The sequence below is a fragment of the Neolamprologus brichardi genome, chromosome 17 (genome assembly GCF_056152115.1).
Source record: "Neolamprologus brichardi isolate AB-2024 chromosome 17, ASM5615211v1, whole genome shotgun sequence".
Lineage (NCBI taxonomy): Eukaryota > Metazoa > Chordata > Actinopteri > Cichliformes > Cichlidae > Neolamprologus > Neolamprologus brichardi.
The window spans coordinates 25185138-25207263 of NC_142120.1; the positions used below are offsets into that span (position 1 = coordinate 25185138).

The following is a 22126-nucleotide window of genomic DNA, read 5'->3' on the forward strand; positions in this document are numbered from 1 at the left end:
AATATTCCATCAAAATTATTCTTTTCTTTTGTTTTCATCTTTTAGGTGAGTCATCCATGCATCCATCCAACTTTCTTTTTTCTAGAGAAGCACAGATGTGCAGACCCCAGTCACCTCATTCAGTGGTGTAGCAATGCATGCTCAAGGCAGCTAAGAGACAACAGCTAGCTATTCTGTAGATGTTCAAGGGGTTAGAGTCGTTTGCCCATATCAGCTCACCTAGCTCATTTCCATGTGAGGAACTAAGCGCCTCTACTCCCCCGTATGACCAAGCCTCTTCTGAATGGCTGAGATCAACCCCAGGGGAAGACATGCTTTCAGGCTGAGGCTGGTTTTCAGGGCATTAAAATGTAATACTGTAACAATAATGGTTTGATAAACAAACAGTGCTGCTTTTTAGACTGAATGTTACACTGTCATTATTCGACTGACGTAATGTTGCTGATGTGATCAGGATGCCTATGGGTGTTCAGTCAGGTGCAGTGAGTGTTTTGCATTTTAGCTTGAGAATTTTCATACTGTCTTTGTGATAGCCTTTGCTGAGCTGTTATGGATTTTTTTCCCACAATGATAATCACTCTTTAACACAAAGTGACTCCTGTAAAAGACACCAACCATAAATACTTCTCCCAGTATTTCCATGGTTGACATTAAAGTTATTAACTAATCTTTGTAATCAAATATGTTGTTTTGCAACATACAATGAAACCGTCAGGGCCAAAAAATACATTTCCCTAAAACTTACAGGTAAAGCATATTTTTATGTCTCGCCAACAAATTATAGGTATGGCCCTGCAATTTAGTGTAATAATTTATTTCTAGAATGAAACTCCATCGAGGAATCTGAGAACTTTTAATGATCATAAGATCACATACTGGCTGATATTACATCGATTTTAAAATCAAGGTAAAAGATGAGTCGGTGCTCACATGGGATTTATAAGGTATGCATGTATATAACTGTGGTGGCTGCCCTGGAGGGCCACTGATAATACTCAGTCTAAATGACCTCATTAAGAGACCTTTGTTTTTTACCTTTTTCATCTCAGTGAGACATCTACAAAGCTGCCACTTCTTTCATCAGAGGTGATGAAAAATCACCATTTCTTTTTCCACACACAGTGGCTGCAGAGTACGTGCGTTCTTGGACGTGAGCAGAGATTATTAACAGTTTAATGGCTAACAAAGCCTGACAGGTGCTTTACTCACTGAGATTAAGGACCAGTGGGTTAACGACCCTGTGGGTGAGATTGTCATAACTCATAATAAGACCATTAAAGTGATATTACTGAGAAAGACTTTGGCTGATATGGACTCAACTTCCCAACAAGGTGGCACTAGATGGAGGGTTCCTGTCATTTTGCTTCCCTCCCTTCGCTGTAGCGCTGTAGAAATGTGTTTCAAATAAAGACTATCAGAAAGACACAAAGGGAGACAAGGAAGCTTTTGTTCTTTAAACATAAAAGACAATATGGGAAAACTGTCAACATACAACACTCCTAATTATATACTAGGTTTTATTTTGGAGAAGTATTATTTAGACAGTTACATTTGATTGGCTGCTAAAGGTGCACACGGCTAGTCAAAATGAAGAACAAAGACAAAGGGAGGCACATTCTTGTACTCAGAGAAAGACCAGTTAGCCAGTAAAAGTTGCAGGACAATAGAGACAAAGCTCTGACAGGTACCTCTGTAGTTCACTGCTCCCCTCTGGTGGTCAGGACGGGATGCTACAGTGCTTAGTAAGAAACAGAACAAAGAAAGCAGAGATGAACAATAGAGTTGACAGCAGGCAGCAGTAACAAAGATCAGATACTGCTGATCTGTGGCTCTGATAGTAACCATTAAACAGCAAAGACAAGGAGAGTGCCAACAAGTGTGGGCAACGTTTTAATGTGGTGACAGTAACTGAACATATGCAGAGTGTGGTTCATCATATAAAATAAGTGTACTTTGTTAAGTCCTGTAATAATATTTCCAAAAGATGCGAGAGAGAGGCTGTGTACAATGTAATGCTGAACAGGGCAGTTTGCAAATCAATTTGTAAATAATGCAAATCTATGAATGTTGAAAACATCAAAAACAAAAGTAATAAAAGAATAAAAACAATTATATCGTTTATTTGTTCTTTTATTAGGATTTACTGATTTCTTAAGACTCTGACCTATTTAGCTGTAGTAATGTAGGATGATGTATGCAACATATGTTGAGGTTGAGAAAACTTCTTTTATAGGGCAGGTCTTGCTTATACAGATGGACTCAAAAATATTGGATGTGGCTGAGGAGATGGAGCAAGTCATCTTGAAGGATCCTGGGGCAAGATAGTGAGCCCTAAGCTGGCCTGATGCATCTGTGCGTGTGCGTCAGCAGATTCACCTTGCTTATTATGCTCTGATTTCAAACACCAAGATGGGAACGGTAAAAATGTTCAGCTCGAGTACAAATGGGACCTCAGAGTTGGATGGTAAAGTATATGAACAGCTCAAACATCAACAAGTTTCACACAGCGTGACACAGCTGCAAGTTTTGACGAGCTAGAATTGAAAGGTTCCGTCTTCCAAAGTCGAATACTGCGCTACCTACAGCACCTTTCGGTCTTCACTTAATCTGTTGTCCTAGGATTTGTGGCTTGTTTTGATCTTTTCACAGGTTTAAAGGCCTATTGCAAATTCATTTTTCAATGCTGTGAAAAACCACAGACACATACATCAAGCCACAATCTAAAAAAAACAAACAAACTCAATAACAAATGAGTAAACAAGTTAATGACCTCTATCAGTCTGGAAAGGGTTCAAAAACATTTTTCTAAGGATTTGGGACTCTAGCAAACCACATGGACAGCCATATCCACAAATGAAGAAAATGTAAATGATATATGTAAGTGTGATGAATATGTAAAAATGGAAAAAAGGGAAAAAAGGAAATCCACTGCTTTGAATGTGTCCCTGTGCCTGCAGGGTTCACAACTGCCACCTAAGCAGCACCACACCTTCACCTGCAGTCACCTGTATCCTCCAAGACACACCCAGCACTCCTCTTGCTCCACCAAGAGGAAACAAATTTCAGATTTATGATCTCAGACATGCTCTTTTTACCTGCATCTCTGGAAGTTCCTGGAAAGAGATAAACTAAAGAGACAGATGATCATTTGTATTTAAGTTTCTGCTGCATTTTTAGCCACTATTTAATTCAGAAAGCCAACTGGTTTAATTTTTCTCTACTTTGGTTTTACAGAAAGAGGTAAGATTGCTGCCACTTTCGAACTTTATCTTTTCTCTAATTTTCCTTTTCATAACCTTCCAATAACATTTGCGTTTTGTGTTAGATAAGAGTCCTCAGTAATGTAAGTACAAAACCCTAAAATTAATTTCCTCCTATTGCAGATTAAAATGTGCTCCTTCATGTTTCTCAAATTCATGATGGTGTTATTCAACTTCTTTATCTTTGTAAGTATGCTTCCACTCTGATTACACATACAGCCTGACTAGGAAGAAGATGTTGTGGCATGGTTGTGAGACACTTATTTACTGAGTGACATTCGTACAAAAAAGTAAAAAAAACAACCTGGAAAATAATTTCCCTTTCCCATTCAGTGTAAAAAGAGATGTTACATAATCATCTCTGACCACTCTGAAGGCCTAAATAATACTCTTTCTATACCAAAGATTTTGCCTGGTTGTTGCAATTTTTACCTCATTAACTTTAAAGGCTGTACATTAATTATGCCACGTACATCTTCACCTCAGTCTTACCAATGTTAAGCTAAGTTTGCTTGGGGTCTGGGTTCCTGCTCTCCCAGGTGAGCTATAGATGAGATATAGCATGAGCCATTTTCCTCAAAATGGAAATCATCGGCTGAGTGCTGCTTGATAAATTTGGTGCTGCAGCTCTCAAGGTGCGGCGATTGTGATGTCCCTCTGAAATCTAAGACAGCACAGGAGAATGATGTAACAGTTATTTATTGGTCATGAAGATCTTGCTTTAATGTGAACGCTCAAACATATTTTTGCAACTGCAGCTCCCTTCAAAACACCTCTAAAGCAGACGCTTTTTCAAGAACTAAACCCTGTTGTTCATAGTGGCAGGAGAAAACTAAATAAGTGAGCACGTATAGGAACATTAAAGGATAGCAACTCAGACTGTGTTTCCTTATCTTTAGTTATAAATAAATAGTGTGAGTACATATGCATAAGTAATAAATGTAGTAAAAGCGAGAGCTATGAGCACACAAGCCCCTTCCTGCTGTTCAGGTGCATACAAGGTCCAGGTAATCAAATGCTAGTTAAAGAGAGATAAATCTCATAGGGAACAGGGAAGCAGCTAAAATATGTTACATCAGACAGAGAAGTGAAATGAGGGGCAGCTCAAAAGCCTAGTTATTTCAAAATGCTAATCATGCAAAACTACTATAGTAGAGTCCAAAAAAAAAATATGAATCTCACACTTAATCAAAGTGTTTAACTGTTCAAGATTATCTTAACATATGATTTGTACTTCTCCACTGAATCTTCTAATCTGTGAATGTGTTTCTCATGATCAAAACACTAGTAAGTGGCTTGAGAGTGTGCTAGGAGAAACGGCAAGCCTCCAGGATGGCACATCAATATGTTGCATTGCCAGGAGTTGGACTACCTGCCCAATGTCTGTAGGGTCCACATAACACCTTATGCTACCAGTAGTTACACCGGCCCTAAAAGGAAAATTTTATAAACACCAATGGAGCTGAAATGTATTAACAACCCTCTCTGCATCAGTACTGACTGATGGTATACTCTGAATAATAATTGAGATATTGCACACATGCAAAAATGCAGTCCTACATAATTGTTTAATGTGTGCATTGAAGGAGATATCCTGGTTAAAAATGACTCCAAGATTCCTGACAGTGTTACTGGAAGCCCATAATGCCATCCACCATGTGTACACCATGTTTTTATACACCAAGACTTTAGGGAAGAGTAGAATACTCATGGTTTTATCTGAATTTTGAAACAGGAAATTAGAGCATCTAGGTCTTTATGTCTTTAGGATATTCCTGTAGTTTAAGTATTTGATGTATGTCATTTGGCTTTATTGATAGATAAAGCTTTGCATCATCTGCATAGCAATGAAAATGTATGCTACATCCTCTAATGATACAGCCTAAGGGTCCTAGCACAGATACCTGTTAACCTCAGTGTGTGAAGAAAATGCTCCATTTACATGAAAAAACTGGAGTCTATAGATGGATATGATTCAAAACACTGCAGTGCAGCAACTTCATTACCTATGGCATGTTGTAATCTCTGTAATAAAATATTATGGTCAACAGTGGTGAAAGCTGCACTGAGCTCTAGCAGGACAAGCATAGAGATAAGTCCACTGTCAGAAGCCATAAGCAGATCATTTTTGATCTTCACTATTGCACTTTCTGTATGTGATGAGTTCGATCAAACCAGTTAGCTGTTTTACAACTACTCTATAATTTACCCTATAATTAGGCCAATATCCAAAATTATAACTCCTGGGTCAAGTGATGGCTTTTTAATACTGCCACCTTAAAGGCCTGTGGTACATAGCCCATTAATAAAGATAAATCTATCTGTCTATCCTTCTATCACTTTCCAAGCTTTTCAAAGTGAACTAATTCCCCTGAGGTTGTTCTCTTTTTCATTCCCACTCTCCCCTTATTGGAGCCTTTATTTCTCATTCTGCAGCCTGTTATTCAGTCACAGTCCACTAACTGTAAGACTCTTTCTGTCTCTATAGATGACAAAGACATTGTTTCTCTGCCACTAGCACCAATTCTCAGTCTCATAAAACCTGGTTTACTCCCAGTCCCTTTGCAATGTAGCTCCTGAAAAAGACATCCAAATGCATATAACACACCGTCAAAGGTCTCAAAAAAGGTGAAAACTGTGCCAGCTGTGATAAGTGTATTTATAGCTGGCACACTTTTCACCTTTTTGTAGATGGGGCATGATGGTGACAGAAATGGGGTTTGAGGGGAAATATGCTTCTTGCACCACATTTAGTCGACAATGCTATGATGTACTGAACAGGCTGAAGAGACACCCCAGGGTAAGAGGTGGAGAGTGAAAACAAGAATAAATGAGAGAGTCAAAAACAAAAAGAATGTGTAGGAAAGACAAAGACAGGAAGCAGGAGATTTTTCCCATAAGGGACATGTCAGTGTCTGAAAGAGTGCTGGAGTGTGGAGTGCTGGTTCCTGATGTGGAGCAAAAGAAGGTCCCATGACTGAAACCAGTCTGATAGAGCCTGACTGCTCATATGAGGCTTCAAAGTAGGGTGAGTGGAGGGTGAAATACACAGAGGGGATGGAGAAGGTTAAAAGGGTATAAAAGAAAGTGAAGAGAAAGTCAAAGATGGAGACATGAAGGAGGAGCCGGAGAGATCATGGCAATTACATTTTATTTATAGAGCACATTTCATCATACATACATATAGTTAGAGTCCTGCAAAGTGAACAGAAATTCACCAGAAAGTATCACGCAGCAGTGAAATCAGCAATTGAATAGACTACTGACTTATGACAGCAAGACATGATATAAAATGTGATCCAATTCTAAATTTGCCATGACTCTTTGTCATGTTAATGAAAATGTATTAAATATTTTTTACATGATTAATACAGCAGCAGGACAACATCACATTTAGCCCTTATCATATTGACCTTTTTTCAATTGTTATCCATATTTATCTCGCTCACCAAACCTAGAGACTAATATTCACTGGGCTTCCCTTTGATGTTGTGTTGTAAAGCACCTGGAGATAACAGTTTCTGTGAAACAGCGCTGTTAACTACTAAGCTATTCGGTGAATGCCCATGGGGATACTGGACACATACGTAGTGTCCAGTTTTTGTAAAGCTGGAGATGGAAAAATTACACTACAGTCCATAAAATTAATGGAGGATAGTAACATTCTCTCTTTGTTACGGGCAAAGCCGTAATCCCGGAGCCTTCCTCCAGAAACCTGAAGGCTGGCTTTCTCAAACAGCATTGGATGGTTATTGAATCGGTTCCTGTTCAATGAGCCTGTGCGAAATAAAGGTAGTGACATAAAGATGCTGTCATTTTGTTCACACAGTTTTAAAAATGGTGAGGTTTTGACTTGACCCAAGTCCATAATAGGAAGCTCTGGCAACAGCAAAGTTAACAAAGACAACAACAACAAAAAACAGCAAATGCAGATGCCTTCACACAGGTCAGAGAAACCCTATTAATCCCAGAGGGAAACTGAGTTGTCATAGCAGCAAATATACACCAAACATCAAGCACTCACATAAAATGAGTGTAGAAACAGAGATATTGATAGAATAAATATTAAGAAATTTTAAGAATATTAAATATTAAGATAAATATACATATAAATAATAGCAGCGGGAAGGAACGACCTACTGTAACGTTCCCTCAACAGCGAGGTTGAAGGAACCTGTTCCTGAAACTGCTCTTCAGATTGTCCAGTGTGTTATGGGGGGGATGGGAGTCATTGTCCATCATTGCCTGCGGTCTTGCCAGCATTCTGTCACTGATCACCTCCTGCAGGGTGGCGAGCTTCATGGCAACAACAGACTCTGCCTTCTTGATGAGTTTGTTCAGTCTGTTTGTGTCCTGTGCTTTGATGCCTGCAACCCAGCACGCTACAGCAAAGAAGATGGTGCTTGCAACAACAGACTGATAAAACACATAGGGCAGCCTGCTGCAGACATTGAAGTTAATTGGGATTTTTATAAGATGGAAAGAGGAAAAGAACTTTTATTTTTACCCTCAGGGGCTACTGGCATGAAATCTAGACACAAAGACTACTACACTGTCTGGTGACACCTGACAGTGTCTGGATTCATAAGACATCATTAAATAGTCGAAAATTGTGGTTGAAAGAATTTATCTGTTGTCTGTAATGCTCATGCATCAATCTAATTGGTGCAGCATGTAATGTGATGTAATGTGGTTTCTTAAGTAACGGCAAAGGCTTGATTGTGGACCAGTGTGAGACACTACAGGTTGAAGACATCGTGAACCAAGCAGTTTTTTTATATTTTAAGCTGGTTTCCTTCTATTAGGCTACATAACCATTTTTCTCATTAGTGCAAAGAAATATCCAAGATACACATTTGGGTACTTATTTGACTACACTCTGTGTATTGGAAATATATGCAAATTAGTGCATAATAATGATGATGACCCCATTTGCCTTTTCAAACATAAAAAATGCAGGAAACATAAGGAATGCTACAAGTAAGTGTCATTGTAGTAGTTATTTCATAATTTCTTTTTACCTGTAAATACTACTTTACAGTAAACATTACAATGCATAGCTTAAGCTACAGTCACCCCGGGGAAAGCAGTAATCTGATATAACAACAAGATCAGTGTGAGGCTGTCTGTCTGAGATTATAACTTGTTTATTTGTCAGCTCTGTAAAAAAAAACAATGTAACCAATTAATGTATCCAATAATACAATTTAAATGATTCTGTACTAGTAGAATATATTGAAAATAACAGTGAGAGTGAGGGAAACAGAAACCGACATACTATGTTAAAATTGATGCACTGCTCTTGACGCATGGCAAAGTAAATGCAGAAGTCAATAAAGAAATAAAAAAGTGAACTGAACAGATCATCCCATTTTCAATTAAACAATTTAATTTACTTATTTTTGTCAAATGGGAATTACTTGCACATGCTTAACAGAAATTTGCAATGGACACAATTTTTTCCTAAGTGTACAGTATATGGATCTTGTTTCTCCTACAGATGGGTGGCCTCACTCTGCTGGCATTGGGGATCTGGGTGAGCAGTGATGGGGGTTCCTTGCTCCAGATCTTGAGACCTTTCTCCAAACAAAGTACCCAGGTGGTCAATGTTGGCTTCTTTTGCATTGTCATCGGGGCTGTGCTGATGCTGCTGGGAATCTTGGGCTGTTATGCAGCCCATAAGAAGAGCAAGTGTCTACTCCTTACAGTAAGTGGACAACTCCTGCTTTAGACCGTGGCTAATAAAGTACCTGAACACTGGCGTAACAAATGAGTGTGTAGCAAACAGTAACAAAAAGGAAAAGAACAAAGACTGGAAGGAAAACCATAGGGTGCACGCAGAGTCACTCCCTGTGTGCATTCAGATGGAGAAACTCACTTGGTGTGCAGAACTTTGAAGCTGACAATAAGTCACTAAAAGATTTTCCAGGCTCCGGGGGCCTAGACAATCTTCTAATATTTTTACTACCCTGTCACGTCAGTCACTGATTTCATGCACAGCTTCTGGTAGTCATTTCAGTCTGTCTTCAGAGTCAATAAAACTTTGTCACCTGTAATTGCTTAAATATTATTTCAGTGGAATCATATCTCAATGGAAAGTTTGAGCAACTAAAGAAATAAGACTAAATGTTAAATTTCAATTCATTAGATGGAATAAAACAGCAATCATGGATTAGCAATCTATATATATATTGCCTCACTGCTTTTAAATGAGGACACTGATATTAAGATCAAAAACACTAAAAATGATACTGTGTGGTTTCATGAAGTGGCCCACATTTTTTTGGTATTCCACCCATCCTTGCATTTACACTGGGTTCATCAGCCACCCTCCTTTCTCATCCATATCAGCAACACCACCAGCCCTTGTACAACACATTGTACATTATTACACTCATTAGTGAAGACGTTAACTACCTCTTAGCCCACTGCAGTGAGTAATGAGGAGCACAGGCAGCACATTTTGCCCCTGCAGAGCCCCCATCATGTCCACAGCTCCTGGTGAGTTGAATGACAGCAGAGGAGTATATTCTACAACTGGCATCACAGTTAACAGCACATATTTGGCCTATCTGAGAAACTGCTGTAATGAACTAAACATAAAAAATGAAGATGGATCATCACTGTCCATTGATTTTACAACAATACGACTATAGATGAGCTTTTTTTATCAGTATATTTGAAAAACCTTGACACATTCCCCTCTTCTTCTCTCCCTGCAGTTTGCCTCCATCATGCTCATCATATTCATTTCTGAAGTGGCTACTGGAGTCGTAGCTTTGACCTACACCTCGTTTGTAAGTTTTCATTTCCTGCATCCATCCTTTTTCTCTTTGTCCATTGCTCTCATTCCTTTTTCTTTTGTCTTTTTTTATTTTTCTCATCTAGTTCTGCTTTTTCTCCCACCCTTTCACCTCTTTGTGCCATTGTCTGGATTTTATCTCAATATAAATTTTCTATCTTACCAGTGGACTATTATTGAATTATGGGCTTTACGTCCACCTCACTACATTTCTGCTACTTAATGACTCTGGGGTAGCCTGGGGCTGTGTGCACTGTCTCTCACTTTGAACAATATATTACTCTGAAATATAAAACCTAAAGCATTTTATATGCAAAACAGCCTATTTAGATATGTGTTCCCCTCTGTCTGCCTTCTCTCTCTCTCTCTCTCTCTCTCTCTCTCTCTCTTTCACTCACATACACACACACTCACACACACACACCTGCATACATGCATGCTCCATTTTCATTTAGTGCCACAGCAAGTAAAAATTAAAAGGAATTCAAAGGCGCTGTGAAAAGGGAGGTTAGTGAAGACTGGGGTCCTAAGAGAAAATCGGTTGTGCCTGAAATTCCAGAGGCAAGAATGGTAATCTAATACTTGGCTTTCTGCAGCTGGGAAATGGGGAATAGAGCAGAAGGAACTCTGCAGTGCTTGGAAATTTCATTTCATTTGTTTGAACTTCTGCTGTTGATAAACCAGTTTAAGCTGCAGGTACACACTGCAAAAGGTATCACAAAAAAGGACAAAAACAAGCAAAAACAAACAAAACAAGCAAAAGAAAGTCCTGTAGATTATAACTGCTGAAATATTTCCCAAAACCAAAAACTGGAGGACATAAGACTTTTTGGTAGTCTTACATAGCTACAACACATGTACATCCTGATCAAATGATTGCTGGTTTGAACACAAAAAGTGATTAGATCTAAGAAGTGAGTACAGTGGAACCCTGGCTTACAAAGACCCCATTTAACGAAAAATTCAAGTTATGAAGGCACTTAACGGCAATATTTCTGCCCATGGTACGGCAAAATTCCCACATAACAAAATAGATAAAATAGAAAATGTAAAAAAATAAATACATTTAATTCCATAATGTTATGTACATGTACACGTACATATGTATGCATGCATACGTATGCTTTCTTCAACCTCCGCCAACTCTTCCACCAAGAACTTCGTCTTCAGCCAGCATCGCCTCACTCAAAAGGCGATGGAAAAAGGTGCTTTGACTTACAAACATTTTGACTTACGAAAGACCCTCTGGAACGAATTAATTTCGTAAGTCGTGGTTCCACTGTACTTAGTTCAGTTTGACTGGCTCATTATTATTTGCCAAGTGGCTGCTGCATTTATTTCTTTAACTTACTCTAAATTTCTACTGATTCTTCTTTACTAATTCACTCAGTCACATACACATTCATACAGCACTTACTACTCTATGACATAACATTCTCATACTCACACACACTGACTCCAATGAATGTGGTTGTAACTCAGAGGGCAACTCATTATTTTGCCCAAGGATACTTCAACATACAGACTGATCCATCCACTAGGCTCCAATTAGTTGATGACCTATTGTACCTCCTGAGACAGAGCTGCCCCATATCATTTGTATGATAATCCAGTGAAAACAACTATCTCATGTATAGGCCTACTGATGATGTCAAATGGTGTGCAACCTAACCTTTAGAATTGGTGACAAAGGGCATCTGTGGTGGAAACCAAACAGACTTAATGTTGGCCATTATAATTTACCATTAGCCCACCAGCAGGCCCATTTTACAAGCAGTTTTTAAATGTCCATAACTCTGTTACCGTTTGTGCTAGAGACAAAATGCTTTGGAAAGAAGAAAAAGTGAGCTTTACATGGATATTGTGTTGTCATGGTAGCAGAAGACATCCACAAGGTAGTACTGTCTGAACATGGACGTAAAAAGAAAATCAGGTCTGATTAGATTATTTCACATGCGCTTCACGTTTTCATATTCCTCAACCATTTTGGGCTAGAGAGAAAATTCAAATGGTTCCTAAAAGATGTTAATTATTTTTTCATTTTGCACCCAAAATAACAAAATAATCCATTGGACCTGTACAAATCTTGGCCAATAAAGGATAAACTACCTCAGTGATCTCGTCCCCAGACTCTGCTTCCTCTACAGAAGATGTGTCAGTGAGATTAAGGAGGTCCTCAAAGTATTCCTTCCACTGGTTGACTATATCCTCAGTTGAGGTCAGGAACACCCTCTGCACACCTGATTTTTTGGCTTCAGCTACTGCTGAGCCGCATTCTGTTTGGCTTGCCTGTACCCATGAGCTACCTCTGAAGTCCCACAGGGTAACCCGCTGTTCCGACCAGTTACACCCCTCTAGGTCTCACTGTTGTTGCCCACAGTGTTAAAGTCTCCCAGTAGGAGAAGGTTTGGTATTCTGAACTGCCATTCTGTGCATAAGCACAAATGACAGAACCCATTCTCCGACCCAAAAGGCAAAGGGAAGCGACCTTCTCGTTCACTGGTGTATGTGTGTGCAAATACTTTAAAACTGATGCTTTTGAATCAGCAGTTTTTGAACTAAATTGACATATATACATATATATATATATCAATTTTTTGTTGAGTGATTTTAATTTTTTATGCAGTTGCCCTGATGTTCTGTTAAAGATTATTTTTGCAGTGTCCAGGTTTGCATTTAACTTCTTTCTCTGGGTGGAATGTAATATATTATGTTGCTGTTCAATCCTGAGTGTGCCACCTATCAAACAAAGAAGCTATAGGCAAGTGTGTTGGTGGTTGTCCTTGGAGACTGAACATTGAGCTGCTCTCCTGCTGTCGTTCTCTGAGTTTGTTAAATTCAAACTCTCCACTCTCATTTCCAAAAGCTGAGCAAACCAAAGCCAGCCATGTAAACGGCAACTGGTGAGAGATGTTTTGAAAACAGAGAGCATGCTTGTCTAGAGAAAGTGAGGAGTGGGCCCAAGCTATTGCCTGAACCCCCATTAAATGTAAAATATAACTCAGCTTTGTTTTCATTAAAACAATTTAATGTGCTCTTTGTTATCTTTAGCATCATTTGTTCATTGCTAGCTCCATCGTGGATATTAATGTGTGAGACCAGCTTTCCATCTCCTGCTTTTCATAAGACACAATAAACACTATACCAGTGGAATAATGAAAATGGACAATATACATCTAATATGCATATATATAGCTGCCTGTGTAAATATGTAAAAGACAGAGGCGGGTACAAATAAAGGAGGATATAAATAAAGCCCTGATCCATCCTGTATTACTCATCTGCAGCATAAATCTGCCTTTTGGTTTCTGGGTCTCTGCTGCTCATCTAACCAGGAAGTCAATAACCTTCAGGTAGTCAGAGTAACTGAGATTTCCAGCATGTATTATGAGAAGCTGTCAGTGGTCGTTGTCATGGTTCTGTTTGTACAAAGTGACCAAAATGGAGATATATTACAGGGCTGATATGATATGAGTTTTGAGTACATTAGTGAACTAGATGTGCTGTGATGTTTAGTGACACAACAGTTGCGCCACTTTAATTCTTATCCTTACTTAGAAAATGTTTGAAAACCAAATGCCTTAAAAAACAAACAAAAAAAACCCCAAAAAACAAGAGGAATATAAATGTATGTTGTACTGATACATGTACAACAGATTTTTAAAAAAGTATTGAACATGCCTCCAATTTTCTAAGTAAATATATTTCTAAATGTGCTATTAACATGGAATTCTGATTAGATATTGGTAACATCCATTCTAACTCACACATGCAATAAACCAAAACATACATGTCCATGTTACTAAAAGACTTTTAGTAAAAGTATTGAGCGCAAGGGTAATTTCACCATAAACCAGCCATGGTCAGGTGTTCCCCACAAGATTTCACACAGAGCAGTGAACACAATTCTCAGAAGGGTTAGAAGAGTCAGAAGAGTTTTCCAAGAATCAAGGACCACTTCTGGAAAGCTACTTCTTGCTGGCACGTATGGACGTATCCAGTGGCACAGTGCTCCCAACTACCGTGCACCTTTTTGTGCATGGTAGTTGGGAGCACAGTGTTTTCATGTTTTTATGCCTTTTTATTGCGTCTTCCAGCAATGCACTGATCATTTTTAGACATCAACCTCAGACAGAACCCGGACTTTACTTTGGATTGGACAGACAGTATCCCACCTGAGTTTGTGAGACCACCGAGAGCTCTGTTGCTTTTTTTAGGAACAGAAGGCGACACATAGGTGGTGAAGCCACGTAGGTGGAGCCAAAGGCAAGATATGCTTCATCATATTTTCTAATCTTTGGCTTGGAAAGAAGTTGGTTTGGAAACATATTTGATGATGCTTCATCTCACTCCTATGAACAAAAGACTATATCACTTTCTTTGGAAGTAGTTGCTTTGATTTTTATTTATTGCTTTCTTCTTAACATGTAAGCCATACAAGAAAAGATACTGTTAATTATTTAAAAAACAGCAACATACTATAAAGCAAGAGATCAATAATTTAATAAAAAATGAAGGTGGAGATTTTGATCATGTGTAAATGTGTTCATACCACTCTACATTGATAGGTACAGTGCTAACATCTCCTGCATCACTGAACTGTGTATTACTTCAAGCTCTTTGTTGCTTATCCACTGTGTGTGTGTGTGTGTGTGTGTGTGTGTGTGTGTGCGCGCGCGCGCGCACGTGCATGCATCCAACAGAAAGTGACAAGGTGCAGGGCAATTGACAGTGTTGAATTAGCCTCCTAGTAATATATCTTTCTGATCTTAGCCTCACTTGGGGGGCATATTTAATTGTGACTTGTATCGCAGCATCCCCTTGGGATACCCCATGTATCCCATTCACTGTGCACGCATTCAAACATGTCCACCCACACAGAGAAGCTAAAAAGGAAAAAAAATAGGGCTGTACATGGCTACATGCATTTAGAGTACATTTCTGACCCTCCCTACCCATCAATTAGGTCTTTTTGACAGTACATGATAGGTTTATTTATCAAAACAGAAATAGCAATCTGCAAAGGAAAGGAAACAAAGAAGGGAGGACATGAGGGCAAGCTATCCTTGTCATGATGCGGCTCTGTGCAGGCAGGAAAGGCAGGCAGGACTCTATCGCAGACTACACGGAGGCAAGAAAGTGAACTCAAAAGGCAGCTTTATTGCTGACACAAGGGGAAAATGGTACAAAAGTAAACTGCGAAAATATAACCTAAACACATGGAGAGGCACACGAGGAAACACACAGCCATGGATCGCGACACGGAGCACAGGAAGACACAGGCACTAAATACAAGAGGGATAATGTGGGAAGTGAGGACACATCTGACACAGTTTACCTAGACATCACAAGACACTAAAACTAAACATAACAACCTAGGGAGTATAGAAAGAAAGGATTGTCACTGGGTAATTTTGACCCAGTGACTTTAGAAATAAAATATAAAATTCAGACTAGATGTGTCCAGTGAGGATATATTTGTTTATATATGATGTCAGTAAATCTTTTCTTTTCACAGGCTGAGGGGATCTTGAGAGCGTGGGCGACTCCTGCTCTACAGAATCAATATGGTAATGATCCTGCTGTCACTAAGCTCTGGAACAGCACCATGACACAGGTACAGGATATTGTGTTTTCATATTCTTGTTATATGTGTTTAGAACTTTATATATAAACTGTATATACATTCACCACCGATTTATGTATACCTGCTTAACTGCATATTAACATATATATCATGTTATAACATGTTCTGCCAATCACATGACAGAAACAAATGCATTTAGTCATGTACAAAAGTGGTTTAAGGGACTTGAACATGGCATAGGTGCTGATGCTAGACAGGCTGGTCTGAGTATTTCAGAAATCGCTGATCTACCTGTATTTTAGAACATAGTCATCCTACAGATAATGATCTTCAAAAGAGAATATATCCAGTGAGTGAAATTCCTTGTTAATGTTGGAAGTCAGACAAGGTTGGCTGGGATGCTTTGAGCTGGTAGGAAAGCAACACTAACTCAAATAACAGACAATTCCAAACACATTGTCTTGTCGGATGAGTCTGGATTTCTGCTGCCTGAACAGGATCTAGTAACCATCACAGTGGCAAACATCCAACAAAGAGTGTCAAGCATGAACAGCACCAGTTGGACAGTACCAGGCCCCACCATGATTCACAGCTGGTTGCTGAAGAACTAACTGCACTCCATGAGCACCTGGCAGCAGAAATGAACCGGTTGCTAATGGACAACACGTAGCTGGAATAGATAACTGAAGGCTGGACAGTGCTGATCCCCAATGTTCCCAGATCCTTGGGGATCAGAGGGGCAAAGCATCAGCTACTGCTAAACAGAGCAGTTGTTCAAGATGCTCTCCCCCACTGTTCTTTGTAGGCCTGAACTCTTTTATCCCAAGTGATTGACAAGACTGATTACACACACTACCTACAGAATAGAGCAATCGTTAGCCACCTCCTTTACATGGATGATATCAAGCTGTATGCCAGGAGTAAACAGGACATCGATTCACTTATCCATCCCACCAAGATCTACACCAGTGACATTGGAATGCTATTTGAACTGGAGAGGGAACAAACAAAGAGAGTGATGGTAGTCAGAACTGAGGGGATTGCAAAACCAAAAGGGAACATTGCAGACACTAAGAATAGCGAGAATTACCGGGCAATCTCACAAGGATGTGGGAATCATGAAGCGGTTGCCAGGAAAGTTGCAACCACCAAATACCTGCAGAGACTAAGGCAAGTCCGGAAGAGTTAGCTGAAAGAGAAGAATGAGATTCAGGCAAGTAACACCTACACCCTGCTGGAATATGTGTCCGAAAGAGGAGATAGAAACCACTAACATCATGACAAGACAGTGCCTTTAAGAAAGGATCATTATGTAGATAACCCTCTTCACATATTTTCCTGCGGCATGAATAACACAAGAATGTCATCCTTCTTTCAGCTACGTTGCTGTGGTTTCTCCAACTACACTGATTTCATAGGCTCTAACTTCCAAAATGCAACTGGAGGCAGCCTGCCTTCCATCTGCTGCAGGACCAACAACAACACTTGCACCCCAGCCCAGGCAGAGTACAGCAATGTGCAGGTGAAATTACCACATTATACATTGTGCAGCTTTGGCATGAAAACAATGGCAATTGAAACAAGCTAGTGTTTAGCAGGAATACTGTTTGCCATGCTCTGTGGCCTTCCAGGTCCAGTTCACTGATATGTAGCAGACAACTGCCAGCTACATATGTAGCTGTTAGTGACCACTAATTAGAATCAAAATAGAATCAAAAGAAGTGAAAACAAATATTCTGTCATGCTATGAAGTTGTCTGGGGACTGTGGGCCTGGAAGTAAAGCAGGTTGCCTACTAATTTGAAAGTTGGTAGTTTGATTGTCGGTTCCTCCGGTTTACATGTTGAAATATCCTCGGCCAAGATTCTGATGCCTTTTTATTAGAGTATGTGTGCTAGACAAGATGGTATGGCATAGAATAAAGCACTGTATGAATGTGTGAGTGATTGGGAGTATGAGGCTTGTATTATTAAACTGCATTTTGAGGGTTTAATTCTAGTACAAAAGTGCTATTTAAGTATGGTTGTTAGATAAGAACTAACTATAGAGACCAAAACCTGTAAAAGACCTTTTTAATGCTGTAATATTAAATATTTTTACATAGACATAAATGGTGTTAAGCATAAATAAAGTGTATATTCCCGGTATTGAAACCATGCCACCCACATTGTAGTTCATTACTGACACATGGAGTGGTGTGAAAATGTGTGGAACATCCTGCCCAATGACAACAATGTCCAGTAAAAACAATGAAAACTGTCTACTGCAACTATTTTTTTGTTTTTTGCCATGCGTTTTTAAGCTTTAACATTTTTTCAGGTTAACTTATCTTCAACTGAAGTCTCATTGTCGCTCCTGCATGGATTGAATTTCATCAGTCATTCTTTCTGCATAATCTCAGAGCTATGCAAACAAATGAAAAACACCAAAATGTCACTAAGATTTTAACAGTGGGGGACCATGTATGTCTAAATTCTATGACGGTAGCAACAGTTAAAATATTTGATTCTGGACCAAGTGTTGACTGCCCCAAGCATCTTGATTCTGGCCTAGAAATGTAGTGGATTTTGAGCCAATCATTATTTTGCAGTTTTGCGAATGTTATTTTTGCATTAGTGTCTGCATGAGTGTCAGCCATGCGTGTTATGTTAATGCATTAGGAATTAACCAGAGCCCATTTCCTATCAGGGCTGTTTTCAGCAGATCCTGATGATCATTAAAGAGAACGCTAGCACCATGGGAGGCACTGCTGCAGGAATTGGATTACTGGAGGTAAAAACTCACGCAAAGCTTAAGGATGCATTCGTGTTTATGTCATTCTGTTTGGACTCTTACACTTTTGTTTCTCCAGATTGCTGCCATATTGGTATCCATTAACTTGTACTGCCACCTGGATAACGAAGATAGCTGAGAGGTCTTCACTGAGAACATTTTGGGAGTGACAGATAATTTAATTAAAAACTATATTAACATCACTCTTATTCTTTTTATGCAATAATTAGCTATAAAGTCATATTTATTATGTAAAAAAAACATCATATATAAGTTTCTGTTAGAAGTAGTACACTTTTACCAATATCATCCTTGGTTTTCAATGTTGCCTTTTCAAAAAGAATGTATATATAAAATAAAATATTTCAAACATTTATTGAATGTGTTTCAGTGTTGGGTTATTTTTTTCAACACCTTTTGGGATTTGTTTTTTTTTATTATTCGCATTTAGTGGCCACAGTTTCAGATCCGCAACAAAAGTCAGAAAGTCAACTCAGTATAAGGACCTAAAGTTAGAAGCAAACGAAAAACTGTGAGCTGGAGAGGTTCAGTCAGCGAGCACCCAGAACAAAATGATTTAGTTTAACTAACAAAAACCTTTACCCATATTTAGTGGAGAGTTGAACAAAAGTCTGTTGTGGAAACAAATTGCTTCAGGTGACATATGCTAAATGTGGTGTGAAAGAAACGTAACATCATATTGATGATGAAAATGAAAATCTAAAGTACTGGAATTTACAATAAATGTTTTGTTGTTTTAAAACATATAGATGGTAATTGCTGCATGGGTAATCATGTTTGTGGAAGGTTTCATGCAGATCGCCTCTGTCAGTGCGCCCCAGGGTGGTTGTGGCTACAATGTAGCTTGCCATCACCAGTGTGTGAATGGGTGGAGGACTGGATGTATAAAGCGCTTTGGGTTTCTTAGGGACTAGTAAAGCGCAATATAAATACAGACCATTTACCATTTTACCATTAGCCAAGCTGTTAAGGAGTTCCAAGGGTACATACAGACATATGTACCTAAATATGCTACAATCATATATAGTAAGAAAATTAAGAAGTGTTTTGTTTGGAGAAGGGGAAGTACTGGATTCCTGCATAAAAACCTGATCCCATCTGTGACATACAGTGGTGGAAGAATGATAGCTTGAGCCTGTTTTGCTGTACAACACCAAGGACAGGTCAGTATGCTTGCTGGAATTGAAAAATATGTTGTTAATTGATCTTAAGAGCATATTTTAAGCAATGGATTCAGGGAAAAGTTTTTTACATGTGCTTTTAGATTTAACAGCTGCTTTTGACACAGTGGACCACAAAATTCTTATTACCAGACAGGAAGAGTGGGTGGGCATAACTGCCTCAGCTCTGCAATGGTTTAGGCCCTACTTCTCTGATCGGAGTTTCTGTGTCATGATGGATGATTTTCTTCCGCTGCTTCTGACTTCAACACAGCGTTTAATAATGCTGATCACAATAATTACATACATCTAGTAGAACATGATGTAGGTATTAAGGATACTGTGCTGCAGTGGTTTAAATAAAATCTATCTAAAAGGATTTTTAGATAGGACCAATACCATCTGCATTATATATGATTCTTCTATGCAGTATAATTAGAAGGCCTTGCATAAGAATGCCACAACACAAGAATGTGGATGACATATGCAGCTTGAATTGTTCATGAAACCACATAACACGCACCAATTATTTAAACTACAGGAATGTCTTAAGGAATGATGATTAAGATGATCATTAATGTCCTGCTTCTAAATTCAAGCCTTCAGCTGATCCAAAATGCTGCAGAGAGTACTGATGTAACTTTTTGGCTTCTTCTCACTGGGTCCCTGTTAAATCCAGAATCAAATTTCTAGATGACGACGTAGTCTGAATGTTTATGTTTTCTCTGTATTATTGTAATATTGTCACTTAACATTTTTACCTTTTTTAAGACATTTTTCCTCTATTTTAATTTCAACTGCTTATTCACTGCTCTTGAATTAATGCTTTCAAACATTATCCATTAGCCTTGTTCAAACAGTCATTTATAACAGAAAAATAACAGCAAGAAGTACAGACATGGCTGACTTTCAAATGAAAAAGAAACAGCATGTAAGATATTTGATCAAATGAGATCATGTTATATTTATTACACAGTTATACTACAAGTTGTAGAGTTCTGTATAAATTGATCGAGTTCCTTCTGTCATGGCTTCAGTTGTGTAGTGAAGTGAGAGTGAGGAGACCCTTAAATTTTTTAGCAGGCACACTAATCTATAATTTAGATGATGCATGAACAAAATGTCTTTGTATGCTATGAAACATGTCACACATAATGATGAATGCACAGAGAATTTCCATTCATCTCTGCAAGTGCTCTTGTTCCCACAGAACCCCCTCATCTGCACCAAGTTTAACAACTAACTGATCCGAGACCACAGGTGAAGATCCTTTTCTTTTGCTTTTGTTACAAAGTCAGTTGAAAATAATAATAATGATAATACATGAAAAATTAAAGAATATTATCACTGACATGCATGGACTCCACCATGCAATTCAGTCCAGATCCCCCTTGTCATGCCCAAATAATCTCAGTGTTTCAAAAAATTTCACAACGTTGAACAATGGTTCTTTAAAGAGGTGTATGTCCTCTGCGGCATCTACAAGCCTAACTCTGATGAGTGTAAATCCTCAGATCTGTTTCATTTTGATTGCTGGCTTAAATATAAAGCAGAATTTAAAACGCCTCTAGAAGTCTGCCTCCACACACATACATGCATCACAACATGTGGCTCTCCTTGAACAAAAAAGACTGATGTCAGTGGGACTAATCACCAAAAACAAACAGTTTCGCTGCAAAAGTTGGACCTCAAAGGATAGGAAGCCGCACTCATCCTTGGTCAGCCACAATGAATACAGAAATCCACCGAGTCCTGAGGATTTGCATACATTTCCCTATGTGGTTTTTGCCTCTCAGTTCCTTTGCATGCCTCTCATGGGAAATCTGAAGGCAGCTCTCTTCTCTCCCACACACACTCTCAGAACAACAAGAGCTTCTGGTTTATTCCATGAATATTATACACACACATAATAAATCTTTATTTATGAATTATTAAAATATTGTACAGTACAGCCTTGAGGTGGGGGGGAAGAAAAGCAAAAAAGCATGAGAGTGAGTTTAAAAAAAAATCTTTATTCATCTCCAAGATAAAAGAAACTCATACATGTCAAACTGCATTCAAATCCACAAATCCTCCTCTGTCACTCATACAAAGCACTTTCCAGTATTTTCAGAATCCTGCCACAGTATTAAATCAACTGTATTGCTATTGAAATAATGATTCAATTTAATTTAACCTTTGAAACCCAGAAAAGCAGCAACACCACAAAGTGAAATGAAAGAACAAACCAGAGGGGAAAAAAGGACAATTTGCAGAGATCTAAAACCAGAGAAACACACTAGGACTTAAACTTAGCCCCAACTTCAGTGGTTCATTCTGACAGGTAAACACCTTCCAATCAAATAACTGCAAATACTAATAGAGAATTAAAATTCACATTCATTTGGTTAATGCATTCTTACATCAGCTGGTAAGAACATGTCCAGTATCTCTTCCTCACACTCACACACACCTCTCTGTTAACATGGTTGAAAACTTCACGTTCTTTTAAAACGTCTGGCAGAATATCAACATCTGGATTAAAA

At 38.7% G+C, this 22126-nt stretch overlaps 1 protein-coding gene across 1 annotated transcript; it reads left to right on the forward strand.

Moving 5' to 3' along the window:
• Positions 1–3389: 3389 nt before the first annotated feature.
• tspan1 (tetraspanin 1) lies at positions 3390–18559 on the forward strand. Its single transcript, XM_087830999.1, has 7 exons — positions 3390–3446; positions 8761–8967; positions 9983–10057; positions 15581–15679; positions 17028–17171; positions 18337–18420; positions 18500–18559. Exons 1-7 carry the CDS (start codon positions 3390–3392, stop codon positions 18557–18559), a joined length of 726 nt encoding a protein of 241 aa, XP_087687125.1.
• The last annotated feature ends 3567 nt before the right edge of the window (positions 18560–22126 follow it).

Bases quoted from the DNA above. Each gene is read 5' to 3' on its own strand.
- tspan1 (XM_087830999.1), top strand. From the start codon at position 3,390: ATGTGCTCCTTCATGTTTCTCAAATTCATGATGGTGTTATTCAACTTC. The intron at 8,968-9,982 runs GTAAGTGGACAA...CTCTCCCTGCAG, and splicing joins GCAAGTGTCTACTCCTTACA to TTTGCCTCCATCATGCTCAT. The intron at 18,421-18,499 runs GTAAAAACTCAC...TTGTTTCTCCAG, and splicing joins CAGGAATTGGATTACTGGAG to ATTGCTGCCATATTGGTATC.